This window comes from Rhamphochromis sp. 'chilingali', assembly GCF_963969265.1.
Source record: "Rhamphochromis sp. 'chilingali' genome assembly, chromosome: 17".
In the NCBI taxonomy this organism is placed as follows: domain Eukaryota; kingdom Metazoa; phylum Chordata; class Actinopteri; order Cichliformes; family Cichlidae; genus Rhamphochromis; species Rhamphochromis sp. 'chilingali'.
Window position 1 is genome coordinate 10,852,257 of NC_137944.1, and position 14,346 is coordinate 10,866,602.

The 14,346-nt window shown below is 41.6% G+C and overlaps 1 protein-coding gene across 8 annotated transcripts in view; it reads right to left on the bottom strand.

Annotated features, from left to right (window-relative positions):
• rims2b (regulating synaptic membrane exocytosis 2b) overlaps positions 1 to 14,346 on the bottom strand; it is a 61,209-nt gene that overhangs the window by 4,689 nt on the left and 42,174 nt on the right. For 3 of the 8 annotated variants that reach the window (XM_080863368.1, XM_080863369.1, XM_080863370.1), the window contains 12 exons: positions 13,802 to 13,911; positions 6,453 to 7,130; positions 6,244 to 6,285; positions 5,270 to 5,308; positions 4,904 to 4,930; positions 4,692 to 4,714; positions 4,503 to 4,600; positions 2,872 to 3,027; positions 2,522 to 2,703; positions 1,972 to 2,107; positions 1,153 to 1,265; positions 853 to 954 (listed from right to left, as the gene is read on the bottom strand). In XM_080863368.1, coding sequence (XP_080719494.1) covers positions 853 to 954; positions 1,153 to 1,265; positions 1,972 to 2,107; positions 2,522 to 2,703; positions 2,872 to 3,027; positions 4,503 to 4,600; positions 4,692 to 4,714; positions 4,904 to 4,930; positions 5,270 to 5,308; positions 6,244 to 6,285; positions 6,453 to 7,130; positions 13,802 to 13,911 — 1,706 coding nt within the window. The remainder of the gene's footprint in view (positions 1 to 852; positions 955 to 1,152; positions 1,266 to 1,971; positions 2,108 to 2,521; positions 2,704 to 2,871; positions 3,028 to 4,502; positions 4,601 to 4,691; positions 4,715 to 4,903; positions 4,931 to 5,269; positions 5,309 to 6,243; positions 6,286 to 6,452; positions 7,131 to 13,801; positions 13,912 to 14,346) is intronic. The other 5 variants (XM_080863375.1, XM_080863372.1, XM_080863374.1 and 2 more) reach the window with 3 other exon arrangements.

Here is a 14,346-nt window from a genome sequence, read left to right on the forward strand (position 1 = left end):
TATTAAAGATGTATGCTGTTCAATAATTCCACATTGGAAAAAATGTGGAATGATTGGAAAAGTTGGAAGAAACATTAAAAGAATTACCTTGACACAGAAACTTGCGACCAAAAATTACATGAAAGTAATGAGCGCTACTGAGAAAATTAAAGCATCGAAGAGGTTTTAATTTTCTGGTGATGCGTAAAACTGAAAAGCCCTAATACTTGTTAGCACAACACAAGTAGTTGTGCTAGCTTTCAGCTAAGCCCTTATATTATTAATGAGGAGCAGAAAGCAGTTCATCTTTGAGGAAGAATGAAGAACTCCAGCACTGCATGATCCACAATACAAGACACAAAAAATGTATATATATTTCTAAACTATTTCAGATTTATTAATCAGAAATGAGTCCATAATAAAAGTGTAGTCACACATCTCTGCATCACCACAGCTCAGGTTCATGGAGTTTCTTGTCTCAGATCTGTCACAATGCTCCAAGTATCTCAGATTAATATAGGTTCTGACTTTACATTTAACACTGACTTTAATAAACACCTTGTAAACAATGGCATTGTGAGCATTTCCACAAGTAACACAGTTAATGCGGAGCTTGAGTACGTGAAAGGTCAGGTTCTGAGAGTAAATCATGTTTGGGATCTTTTGCTCTTTGTACAGCTCAGCTGGAAGACAGAATTCAGGTTGTAACAAAGCAGCTCTCATCTGGATGAGAGACTGAATGAGATACAATACACGAGGCAGGAGAGAGCTGAGAGCAGCATGGAGGAACTGATTAAGTTCACGTTCTTACACTAGAGTGTACTAGGTAGAGTGTATTTGTAGTCAAGTGTGCATTGTGTATAGCTTTGTCACCTGGAGTGTTCTTGTTGCCTTGTTTACCCACAAGCCCCCGGGCTCGGATAACCTCCACGTCCAGACGCTCCTTCCTGTACACCATCCCGATCTGGATGTCACCTAACCAAAAGAAAGCCAATCAGAGGAGAGATTTAACTGAAACACAACCGCACGCTTTCATGGGCAGAAAGTGGTATTGTATTTTAATATGATTTATTAACACACACATTTGTCCAGATTACATAAATCTGAATTAATGAGTTTGTATGTTGGTAGGTTGAAATACATAAAAACAATGACATTTTTATTCATGCTAACCCATGGGGGGCGTGGCCAATGTCTGCCGTCCAGCCAGCTGGGCGGGGCCTAATCCTTCAAGGAAACCAGTGAACTGTTTGTCTGATGCAAGTTTTACTCCTGGAAATATAAGCCTGACCAGACAGAAAGAAAAAAAGAAAAAGAAAATATCCGACATGTTAGATGGCAACCCCAGGGAAATGGGAAGTGTTTAAGTTCAATGTGAGAATAAATACACATTAAAGGGGATTGACAGATTGAGGGGTAGAAAAAATAGGGAAAAGGGTGAAAGGGAAGACTAAAAAAGGAGGGAGTGACTAAATGAGCAATTAAAAAAGGAGGTTAAAAATTGCACTCAGGAAAAACTAAATTCAAAGTTCAGGGAGAAAAAAGTAGAAGTAGAACTGTAACTATGTAGAACTGCCTTCTTTCATCTAAACAATACTGAGTGAAAACAAGAAGCCTTCATTCCACTTTGTTCTAGCTCCTCTGTGTTTATATAGCACAGGTGCAGCACATCATATTTAGTCTTCCCTCTCCCTTAGTTTGTCTTTTGTCCTCCCTTCACTCCAAAAGGTCATAGCAGATGGCTGCCTCTCCCCGAACCTGGTTCTGCTAGAGGTTTCTTCCTGTTAAAATGTGGTTTTTCTTCCCTGCTGTTACCAAGTGATTGTTCACAGGGGGTTGTGTCATTGTTGAGTTTTTCCCTCTGCTATCACAGATTATTGCTATCATAAAGTACCTTAGGAAAACCCTTGCTTTAAATGAGTGCTGTATGAATAAAGTTTAACTAAACAGAGAATACAAGATAAAAAGAGTAGAAAGAGGAGTGATTCGTACGCTCCAGGTTTTGGGTCCTCGGCATCTGGGTCTCGACTCGGCTGTCTGGTGAAACGAGCTTTAAACTCGATGGCCAAACCGGTTTCAACACTTCTCTGAACGGGAAGTCTCACCACCTTCTTCTTCTTCTCTTCCTCTGTAAGGATGGAAGAAGAAAGAGAAAAGAAGCAGAATAAGTTGTTACAAGAGCATAAACAGCCAGAGACTAATCAGAGCCCTGGACAGGGTGCTCTGTGACTCATATTGGTTCTGTTCTGTTTTCACTGGTTCAACTGGTTCCGTAATATGTTTGCTCAATTGCTTGTTAGTACCTAACTCATTTGGTCATAGTTTATTTTTTGGCTGATGTTCCTCTTTGGATTTTCATTCTGATAGTGAGTTTTTATTGAGACACTCTTGCAATGCTACTCAGATTCCCAGTTTGGCTAAAACACACTGTATGTCTGAAGATTCAATTCAGAGAAAACTTTGTTTATGGCAGAGTCCATGAAATAAAAGAAAAACAGCAAGAATTGAGGTTATATTTTTTAATGGTTAAACTAGGACTGACCCTCTGGGTTGAGCTGGGAGGCACTCTGACTCTTCTTTCCAAGTCCAACCATCCCCATCATCCTTGCACCGAAGCTTGAGCGTCGCTTCTTGTCATCATCGTCATCATCGTTTCTCCCCAATGAGCAAATCTCACCACCGACACTTGACGACTTGGTGAGAGGAGTGGCAGCTGCAGACACCCTGCAGGAGGAAGGACCACCACAATAATAAGTGAGGGAAAAGGGCCAAAACACAAGAGGCAGGGCACAAACACATCACAATAGCACAGAGAGGAAAAGGAAATGGGTAGTGAGGCAGCTGTTGCTATGACAACTGATTCCAACAGGAGGTCATCTGTTAATTTCTTACTTTGAAGGCTCAGGCTCCTCCTCCCCTTCTTCCACTGAGTTGCTCTTCTGCAGTGTATTCTGTGTGGCAGTGCCTTCTGATGCCCCCACTATTTCCTCTGTTCCCTGCGAGCCCACCCCCAGCTCTGCTGACTGGCCCTCCAGACATTCAATCAGACTGTGGCAGCCAATATGAGAAGAGAAGAGTAGCATGCAGACAGAATCATGCAGAATGGTAAATGGTAAATGGACTGGTTCTTATGTAGTGCTTTTCTACTTTACCTGAGCACTCAAAGTGCTTTACCGTATATAACAACCTTCCAATAAGTAGGTGACCTACACCACCTTCTGAGCTACAACCACCCCATGGTGAAGGTAACACATGCTAACAAAAACGGGACTAAGCATTATGTATTTTCACTGATTTGAAACCAGCAGCAGAGTTAAACATTCAGAATGATGTGTTGTGGGAGGATTTACAGGACACATGCTTATGAGCGTGAACTGTGATTGTACACAGGATGAGAGTGAGCGGTTGATTTTAATATAGTTTACTCTGTATTATTCCTTTCTGACTCCAACAATCATGTAGGTGATATTTGAAACACATGTCAACTTAATATTTCATTTCCATTTGTGACAATACTCAAAATTTTGAGAAACTACCTGTATTAACAAATACAATCCGCTAGACTCTATTTAGCAATCTGACAATCTTAAAACCAGCAATCTGACCTCACAGAAAACATTTCTGGTCATTTTGTGTGAATTTTTGTGTTTTTAACAGGGATTCTAATCCAAACTGACCCATTAACACCAAATCCACACATTAACACAAACTGAATAATCAGCAGATGCAGCAATAGACAAAGAGGGTCACCTGCCCTATGAGCTAAACTTTCTGTTCTTATAAATGGAGTCTGGTAGAAAGTAAAAATTTCAATTCCTGTCTGAGAGCAGATAAAGAGGTGAACATTTTAAGTGTGTTGACTTAAATACACAGCAATTCTTTCAGACAAAATGCAGTTTCTGTGTCTACTTGGGGGTATGCCCTAGACCCACCTGCAGCAGGACATACACTGTGCAGTTTGTTACCTGCACAGTGGAAGAAACAAGCTGGCATCTAGCAGTAAACAGTTTACTAAGTGAAACAGCACAAAGATGGAATATGTTCTAAATACTTTTACCTAAAAGCCACAAACATATTTAAAAAAATACTTGTTAGTTGCCATTTTCTTTTCCTTTTGTCCTCTGTTTCATAAAAGTGAATTTTCATGTTGCTTTAGATATCTTTCTGATCAGTAGACAAAGTCAACACCTTACCGTTAAAAATATATTATTACTTTGAGAAAAAAAACCCTACAACCCCACATTAGAAGAGAGCAATAAAACATTGGATGCCATCATCTGTGATTCATAATCTGATGAAAAGATTCAGAGAAATGTGTGCCCACAGAGAGCAGCTGCAGAGCAAACCCTTACATATTACTGAAATCCCTGCATGGATTCAGAAAGCTAAGACTTCCACTGAAAGGTCAGAGAAACAGGAGCCAGAAATACCATTGTGCTCCAACCAATCAGAAGCTGAGATTCTGTCTAGAAATCATGGACACTTTATTCTCTCTTGTCATCCAAGAATGGATTCCTGCTTACCCGATCTTGTGGACAGATTGAGTGTCAGAGGCGTTGGACATAGCTGAGACATCACTGACATCACTGTCTGATGACTTAAAGGAGAGATTGTCCTTCATCTATAGATGGAGGAGAAGAGGTAAGCAAGCTGTGGCACACACGTAATGTAGACACATATATATAAATAAAAGTGGTGTAATGTTTGTTTACCTTTGAAGGGTCCTTCAGTACACCTGTAGAGACAGAAGAGCAGCATTAGTCATAGTCTAGGTTGGTAATGTGTGATAGCAGGAAATGACAATAGATTTCACTTTTTTCTCTCTTTGGACAGCTTCAGGCTGCTGATTTCTGACAGCACAGAAGTTAGTTTCAATTCACAGCAGGTCAGAAAAAAAGATGAAGCTGACAGAAAGTGTGTGTACCTTCTCTGCCGGTTGGTAACATCTCCCCTTATAAAAAGATGGAAACAGAAGAATATCAACGAGAAACCACAGACTCCTCAAAGCACACAGAGCTGGATAGATTGACAGAAGACTAGATGGATGGAAAAACAGATGAATGGATGGACAGATGGCTGGTGGAGTGCTTTATGAATACATGGATTAGTCTGGTTCTTATATAGAGCTTTTCTACACTGAGGATTCAAAAGTGCTTGCGCAAATGGGTGAATGAGTCTAAAAACCAAATCCAAAACCAATCCACTTCAGTCTAACTAGATAACTAACTAGATAACACGAGCTAAACACTACATTTCTATATGTGGGTGTGGCTTAAGGTGGGCATAATACCATTGGCTGTTTTCTTCTGTTGGTCCTCCCATGTGACCTCTGCATAGTGCGGACAAAGAGAGGTGATTGGTCAGGCTACACTAATGCTCATACTCTAGTCAGATGACCCATCCAAACCAGCACCAAACCGCAGTGATATAAACACACCTGAACAGCAACATTTTGAGCAGGTTACAAATCTGAAATTTATCATCTGTTCTTGTCTTCTTTAAGTTTCATGTGGATGTTTCACGTCTCATCCAAGAGGCTTCTTTGGTTCTAAAAACCAAATGGTGGAGAGTCGCAGCTATTTAACCCTAGCAGGGGTTGTTGTCCCTTAAGAGAGTTGCTGACACACTATTAAGAATTTACCTCATCACATGAGCCAAGGTGTTAATAAAAAGAGATGGGTCATTAACACCCAAGGGAGAAACCAAAATAAGAAGGAGGACAGGACTAATAGTGGGTCATTGACTCTCTCAACAGCCCCCAATATTCAACTCATTTCCATTTTATTTATATTATGCCAAATCAAAACAGTTACATCAACAGTTACCTGCTTTATATTGTAAAGTAAACCCCTACAATAATACAAAGAAAACAGAGTGTAAAACTAGGGTTTAAACACCAGGGACTCTCTATTTGATTTTTAGAACTAAAGAGGCTGCTTGCTTTTCAAGTTCCTTACACTACAATGAATTGGATGACTGAGAACCTACACAGACATCATCTGTTGGTTTTACTGAGCCTTTGGGGGCAGTTACCAAGAAAATCTGTTTCTGACTGGAGATAAATGTTTAAAATTTGAATCATCATAAGATGCTCGTGATGGATCCTAGCCTGAGCTTAAAACCCCCCTCTCTCTTTCTCCACACAAAACTATAAATTTTCATCACCTAAATGCTGCGGCTATACTTATCTTCTTACAAACCCTCATAGTTTACATGGTGAGGATCACCTGACACTTCATTAGATCCACCAGTGACTGGACTTGCCTTTTCTGGTTCCTCCTGGTGTTGCTGAGCGCCTATCCGGCTCTGACATGCAGGGTAATATGTGATGGCGTTATGTAAACAACATGAACACGTGAATCAATAAGTAATGATTATGATAAAGAATGTCTGACAGACATCTGACTAGAAGAATCACGCTAATTGTTCTGTTCTATTGGAGATGCATTGAATGTTAAACCTGATGTACACACCTGGAGTCTGTGGGGGTGGGACTGGTGATGGGGCGGGTGAAGGGGAAGGCGTTGGAGTTGGAGGGGGTAGGGTGGGTTCAGGAGGTGGAGGCTGAACTGGAGCAGGTGCAGGGGGTGGAGCAGGGGGAGGTGGAGCTACCAGTGGAGTTGTTTGTGCAGTTGTGGGTACAGTTGTGGGTAAAGCTGTGGATAAAGTTGTGGGTAAAGCTGTGGATAAAGTTGTGGGTAAAGCTGTGGATAAAGTTGTGGGTAAAGCTGTGGATAAAGTTGTGGATACAGCTGTGGATAAAGTTGTGGATACAGCTGTGGATAAAGTTGTGGATACAGCTGTGGATAAAGTTGTGGGTAAAGCTGTGGATAAAGTTGTGGGTAAAGCTGTGGATAAAGTTGTGGGTAAAGCTGTGGATAAAGTTGTGGATACAGCTGTGGATACAGTTGTGGGTACAGGAACAGGTACCGGTGTGGGTAAAAATAGTGGTGGTGTTGCTGTAACTACAGGTGGGAGCACAGGTGCAGGAAGTGGCTGGGGCTGGGTGAGTGGGGGAGGCGGGGCTTGGACCCTTATAAGAGGAGGTTGTTGACTGACAGAGGGAAAGTGTTGTTTATGGACAGGGGCAGGGGGGTGATGATGTGGAGGGATTTTAGTTGCTGTTGCTGGAGCTGCAGTCATGGTCAAAGCTGATGGGGGGAAAAAAAAAGCTGTGAGAAGAATGAAAACAATGACATGATGAATGACCACACGACCTTTTCCAGAAGCAAAATCACAGGAGTGACCTACTCAAACGGTATCCACCCTCTAACACCTGTTCTTAGAGGGTGGGTTCTGCTGGATGGATGCAGATCCTGATGGTAGCATACATATTCACTACCACTAGAAGGAACTCAGTCACGTTGAATTTCTCTATTATTATGCAGGCTGAAACCTGAGCCAATCCCGGCACAGAAACCTGGACCTGGTCAAGGGACTACATCTCTCAGTACTAACATGCTTTCACCAGAGGAATTGTCCCCCAAGAACCTTTGTGGAATCCTGTTATAGTAGTTTCCAGTAAAGGAGCTTGGGTCAGAGAGAAGTTCGGGAGAGACAATGTTTATGCCCCCAACAATGATACTTTGAACACTCTGAAGGTCCAGGAACTTTTGGTTGGAGCGTGCACTGCTATACACTATTTATTGGAATAGTTTTGTAGCCACAATTTTAAAATAATTCAAAACAATGTGCTGTTTTTGTCATGAGGTGGTCTACATTAACTGGGGTTGTTATCCTTTATTTTTGTTCATCTGACTGATTTATATTCTGTATTCACAGGACTTTAAGGTAAGGTGAAATTAGTCTTTATTTCACTGGAAAGTTCCTGACTGTGGAACAGTAATGTGAAGAGCTAGTCAAGTTTTTATTTACACATCTCAGCACTCATCTTTTATCGGCAGTGCCACTGAATCACTAAATTACTACCACTACAGGGGGCTTGTTATTAAGGAGTTACTACTCTAAGTAGGTAAACTTTCAGTTCATTACCTGTCTGCGCAGAGTCTAAAAAAACAAACAAATCCATGTTAGATAGCTATGACCCTCAGTGGTCCATATGCGGGTGCTTACTGACTCCTAACCAGTGTTGGTCAAGTTACTTGAAAAAAGTAATCAGTAACTAATTACTGATTACTTCCCCAAAAAGGTAATCCAGTTACTTTACTGATTACTTATTTTCAAAAGTAATTAATTACTTAGTTACTTAGTTACTATTTAAAAACACGATTTACAACCTGAATAGGTGATAAAGCGATAGATCTTTCAGCCCAATTCTACTTTTTCTACATAATCCATCATACAAAATGTAATAAAAATGGAAAAGTCTCTTTTTTTTTAACTTGTTTTATCAGTTTTAATCTTTTAACTTTATGCATCAAGCAAAAATTTAATTATATGCAACATTCTCTGACTGGAAGAAATTTGTTTAACATTTAAACCTATTTTCTGCACATTCCAGCACATAAAATATTTTTTTTGTGTTTACACTCACTCTTTCAAATAGATGCAAGTAAAACACAGCAGAAAATAAATAAAGTCAAAGACTCAGCGGTCCTGTTGCTCTATTTTCACCTGTAAAGCAGGAGTAGGATAGGCGGAGGTTTACCCTGGTGCAGGTGTGCTGCGGTCAGTTGAAGAATCCGCGAGTTTCTCTGTGAGTTTCCCGTTACGTCGTTGCGCACTCGGTGCTTGCTTGGAAATTTAGGGGTTTTTTTCGCTGTAAAAAGAAGTTTTCTTCCCACGCACGATGGACGCTAATGTTTTTGTCACTTTTTATGGAATCAAACTCAAAGTAAGGTCAGTACTTCCACGCTTTAAACGCTGCACGCTCATACTCTCTCCCGCACTCGATATATTATCCATTGTTGATCTGCACACAGCTGTTGACACTAACGTCGCACTTGCTTACGTCACTGTCATGAGACATTCTCGCAAAAAATCATGGTTTTAGTAACGCAGTAACGCAGCGTTCCTACGGGAAAGTAACGGTAATCTAATTACCGTTTTTGCAATAGTAATCCCTTACTTTACTCGTTACTTGAAAAAAGTAATCGGATTACAGTAACGCGCCCATCTCTGCTCCTAACTATGTCATTTTCATTATTTGTCCCAGAAACCAGTGAACACTCTGTAGCTAAAGTAAAAATCTCAATGAATTTATTCAATTAATCATCTGACATAGATAGGAAACCACTGTTATATTCTATTCTATTCTTTTCTATAAGTATTTTACAAATATTATTTTATTAAAATGACAAAAATTCTTTACTGCCAGCATCTCATGCTTGAACTTTTCTGTGACACAGAATTCAAAACCTTTTGAATCAGTTAATTACGTTTTTTAAGTAACAATCAATTCATTAGCTTACTGCTGTTGTTCTGTGTCAGTAAATGTGCAAAATTCAGTTTAGATAGCTCATGGAAGGATAGGGTGCAGGTATTTAACAAAACCAGAGAAGAGACTGAAAGCAAACAGTTGCTATCAGCATTTTGTCAAACCCTGAATATTTGCTCTGGTTTCTTTTTAATGGGTTTGGGATTTCCCAGCTTGTGTCTCTAGGCATTTAATATAACACATATAGGTAGAGTCATAATTTATGTGAGACAGTTTTTGTAGCTTTTGTCTATATTGTATGCAACCACAGTGCAGACTCTCAGCTTTAATTTAAGCAGTTGTGGATTAACTATTTAGGTTTTCTACAGCTATCTTTATACACAGTTCTCCATTTTCAGAGACTCAAAAGTAAGTGAGGAAGCTGACAAGCTGTTTCATCACCAGGTGAGACCTGTTCCCTAATTTATTTATAACAAATAATGTAGACACAATATCTTGTTGATTTAAAGTGTTTGATTTACATTTTCACTGTAAATATGAAAATATTGAAATATGAGGCCCTGCCTGTATAATTGTATGAAATTAATTAAGTTAATGAAGATCTGGAGTTGAATTGGATTGAATTTGTATTATTTCACTAAAACTTTCAACATGAGGTTCAAATACATGCCAGTGTAAGTGAAGGAGGACATTGTTAGGCTGAAATACCCAAATGAACCAGTCAGGCAAAAACTTTCTTAAAAAGACTGAATCCACCGAGCAGCAACACCAAAAGACCACAGAACACAGAAGAGCATGATGACAGAGTCTAGTCTAAGACCCGACTTGACAAACAGATGTAGACAAACAGGCACACTCAGACACAAACATGCATTCCCACCCTCATGCACACATATCCCAGATGGCGATTGTGTGCTGTTCTGAAGTGGGAACATGGGAGTGGGATGGTACCAACGACCCTCTGCCAGATAGCAACCGGTGTCAGCACAGACCCTCCCGAGAAACCTCAATGTCTACATATATTCAAAACTGAGTGATAATTGACACCAATTTATCTGTCGATCTCAAGCTCCTGTCTCCCATCACTCATGAACAAGACCCTGAGATACTCAAACTCCTCCACTTGGTGTAGAAACTTGTCCTTGACTCGGACTGGGAACTCCACCCTTTTATGGCTGAGGATCATGGCCTCCGATTTGGAGGTGCTCATTCTCATTCCCACCGCTTCAAACTTGGCTGCGAACTGTTCCAGTGCGAGCTGGAGGCCATCACCCGATGAGGCCAACAGAACTACATCCTCTGTGAAAAGCAGAGATGAGATTCTGAGACCACCCAAGTGAAAGACTTCTGCCACACTTCGATGGACACGGTTGAATGCCTTCTTCCATGACCAGGACAAAAACCACATTGTTCCTCCTGTTTCCGAGGTTCGACTAACAGCAGCACCCTACCATAAAATATCCCAGAGAGGCTGAGGAGTGTGATCCACGTACAGTGGGGCAAAAAAGTATTTAGTCAGCCACCGATTGTGCAAGTTCCCCCACTTAAAATGATGACAGAGGTCAGTAATTTGCACCAGAGGTACACTTCAACTGTGAGAGACAGAATGTGAAAAAAAAAATCCATGAATTCACATGGTAGGATTTGTAAAGAATTTATTCGTAAATCAGGGTGGAAAATAAGTATTTGGTCACCTCAAACATGGAAAATCTCTGGCTCTCACAGACCTGTAACGTCTTCTGTAAGACGCTTTTCTGTCCCCCACTCGTTACCTGTATGAATGGCACCTGTTTGAACTCATCATCTGTATAAAAGACACCTGTCCACAGCCTCAAACAGTCAGACTCCAAACTCCAAGACCAAAGAGCTTTCGAAGGACACCAGGAAAAGTATTGTAGACCTGCACCAGACTGGGAAGAGTGAATCTACAATAGGCAAGCAGCTTGGTGTGAAAAAATCAACTGTGGGAGCAATCATCAGAAAATGGAAGACATACAAGACCACCGATAATCTCCCACGATCTGGGGCTCCACGCAAGATCTCATCCCGTGGGGTCAAAATGATCATGAGAACGGTGAGCAAAGATCCCAGAACCACACGGGGGGACCTGGTGAATGACCTGCAGAGAGCTGGGACCAAAGTAACAAAGGTCACCATCAGTAACACACTACAACGGCAGGGAATCAAATCCCGCAGTGCCAGACGTGTTGCGCTGCTGAAGCCAGTGCATGTCCAGGCCCGTCTGAAGTTTGCCAGAGAGCACATGGATGATACAGCAGAGGATTGGGAGAATGTCATGTGGTCAGATGAAACCAAAGTAGAACTTTTTGGTATAAACTCAACTCGTCGTGTTTGGAGGACGAAGAATACTGAGTTGTATCCCAAGAACACCATACCTACTGTGAAGCATGGGGGTGGAAACATCATGCTATGGGGCTGTTTTTCTGCCAAGGGGACAGGACGACTGATCCGTGTTAAGGACAGAATGAATGGGGCCATGTATCGTGAGATTTTGAGCCAAAACCTCCTTCCATCAGTGAGAACTTTGAAGATGAAACGAGGCTGGGTCTTCCAACATGACAATGATCCAAAACACACCGCCCGGGCAACAAAGGAGTGGCTCCGTAAGAAGCATTTGAAAGTCCTGGAGTGGCCTAGCCAGTCTCCAGACCTCAACCCCATAGAAAATCTGTGGCGGGAGTTGAAAGTCCGTGTTGCTCGGCGACAGCCCCAAAACATCACTGCTCTCGAGAAGATCTGCATGGAGGAATGGGCCAAAATACCAGCTACTGTGTGTGCAAACCTGGTAAAGACCTATAGTAAACGTTTGACCTCTGTTATTGCCAACAAAGGTTATGTTACAAAGTATTGAGTTGTATTTTTGTTATTGACCAAATACTTATTTTCCACCCTGATTTACGAATAAATTCTTTACAAATCCTACCATGTGGATTCATGGATTTTTTTTTCACATTCTGTCTCTCACAGTTGAAGTGTACCTCTGGTGCAAATTACTGACCTCTGTCATCATTTTAAGTGGGGGAACTTGCACAATCGGTGGCTGACTAAATACTTTTTTGCCCCACTGTATAGTTGGAACGCACCCTCCGGTCCCCCTTCTTAAAGATGGGAACTGCCACCCTGGTCTGACAATCCAGAGGCCCCTGATCTCCATGCAACGTTTCTCCACAATGCAACATTGTAGAGGCATGTCAACCAAGACAGCCCTACAACATCCAGAACTTTCAGGAACTCAGGGCAAACCTCAACCCCCCTCCAGGGGCCGTGCAACCATGGAGTTGTTTAACTGCCTCAGTGACCTCACCCCGGAGATAGATGAGTCCTCCCCCTCGTCCCCAGACTGTGCTTCCGCCACGGAAGATGTGCCAGTGGGATTAAGGAGGTCGTTGAAGTATTCCTTCTACCACCTGACAATCTTCTCAGTCAAAGTCAGCAGGGCTCCACCCACACAATACAGAGTGCAGGTTTCTCTCTTCGAGGCACTCCAAAATCTTTTTCCTCTCCGAACTTCTCCTACACCCATGTTTTTGCTTCAGCCACTGCCCGACCCACTTTCTGCTTGGTCTGCCTATGAAGTCCCACAGGCTAACCAAGCCTGTTAGGCCTCATTCTTTAGCCTGGTGGCTCCCGTCACTTCTGGTGTTCACCACTTGGTTCAGGGGTTACCACCACGACAGGCATCAACCACCTTGCGGCCGCAGTTCAGTACAGCGGCTTCAGCAATGGAGGTGCTAAACATGGTCCATTTGGACTCAATGTCCCATTCTCCCTGGGAATGCTGTTGAAGCATTATTATTATGCTTCAACAGCATTCCCAGGGAGATAATGATTAATAATCATCATCATCGTTATTATTGTTATTATTATTATTATTAAAGCAGCTGTGGTTTTGTGTGTGCTACAATAGTTGGGCAGCTGGAGAATTACGCACATTGGAAAGTCAGTCAATAAAAGACGTGTTAAACTGCAATGCTACTGTTGTTGGGTCCTTCATTGCCACAATGGCTAGATGTTGATCTACTTAATTCTGATCTGCTGCTGAGTCTCTTTCACTTTGCTGAAAACACAAAACACACACCTGAATTTTACCAGTCTGAAGTCATAACTCTCATCAATTACTGCAGCATTCACGACTTGTCTCATTTGCAAAAGTGCTACAATTTTTATCCACTTTTATCATCGTCATCTGTCTGTGATTGGACTAGGCACCATTTGCAGTATTCATTATTTATTTTGTGTGAAAGAAGTTACACTTCATCCATATTCATACCCATTAGGAAATTATCTCAGACCTCATCTTGAAATTTGTAAAACCTCTATTTTTCTCTATTTTTTTAATAAGTCTGCAGGCTTGCCTTTATATAAAACAAAGTTTTGTTATAGGTGGATGGTGATGGGTCCATCAGCTGATTGGTTCAGAGATGCTTGGAGGTGCTGTTTGACTAATATCTCAAGTATACGCACTTCTGTCGAGAGCTCCTTTGGGGGGGACAGCAGGTAGCTGGCGTCCTCGGCGACCACAAATAGGCGACCCCGTTGGGCTTGTCAAGGTGGAACCGCCTCCAGCATTAGCCCTGATGAAAAAATAAATAAATTCTTAAAAAGAAGAAGAGAAAGAAATTAAACAATCAAACCGCCATCCTGACAGGAGAGATTTAAGGTCAGATGTCAGGGATGACAGTCAGTTTGAGGTTCCCTCCATAGTCACAGATAGAGTTTGATCAGCATTTAGTCTGGCACTGTATTCAGTCAGTTAATGAAAAGTCTGCAGTCACTCCAGATGTTTTTGCTTGAGAAGCAGTAACAAGCAAAAGTTAGAGTGGACTCTTCTTGCACATGCAGCCACACCCAACTGTGATGTTACAGTGTCCTGAAGCATACCTGTACATCACACAACCAGGTAGGAATGTAAACCTTTGGACGTCATTAATTCTGTATAACTGTTGGAAAAAAATTATAACATGAACAGAAAGAATTCACACTTGAAACAAAGAGTGCAAGGCCCCATC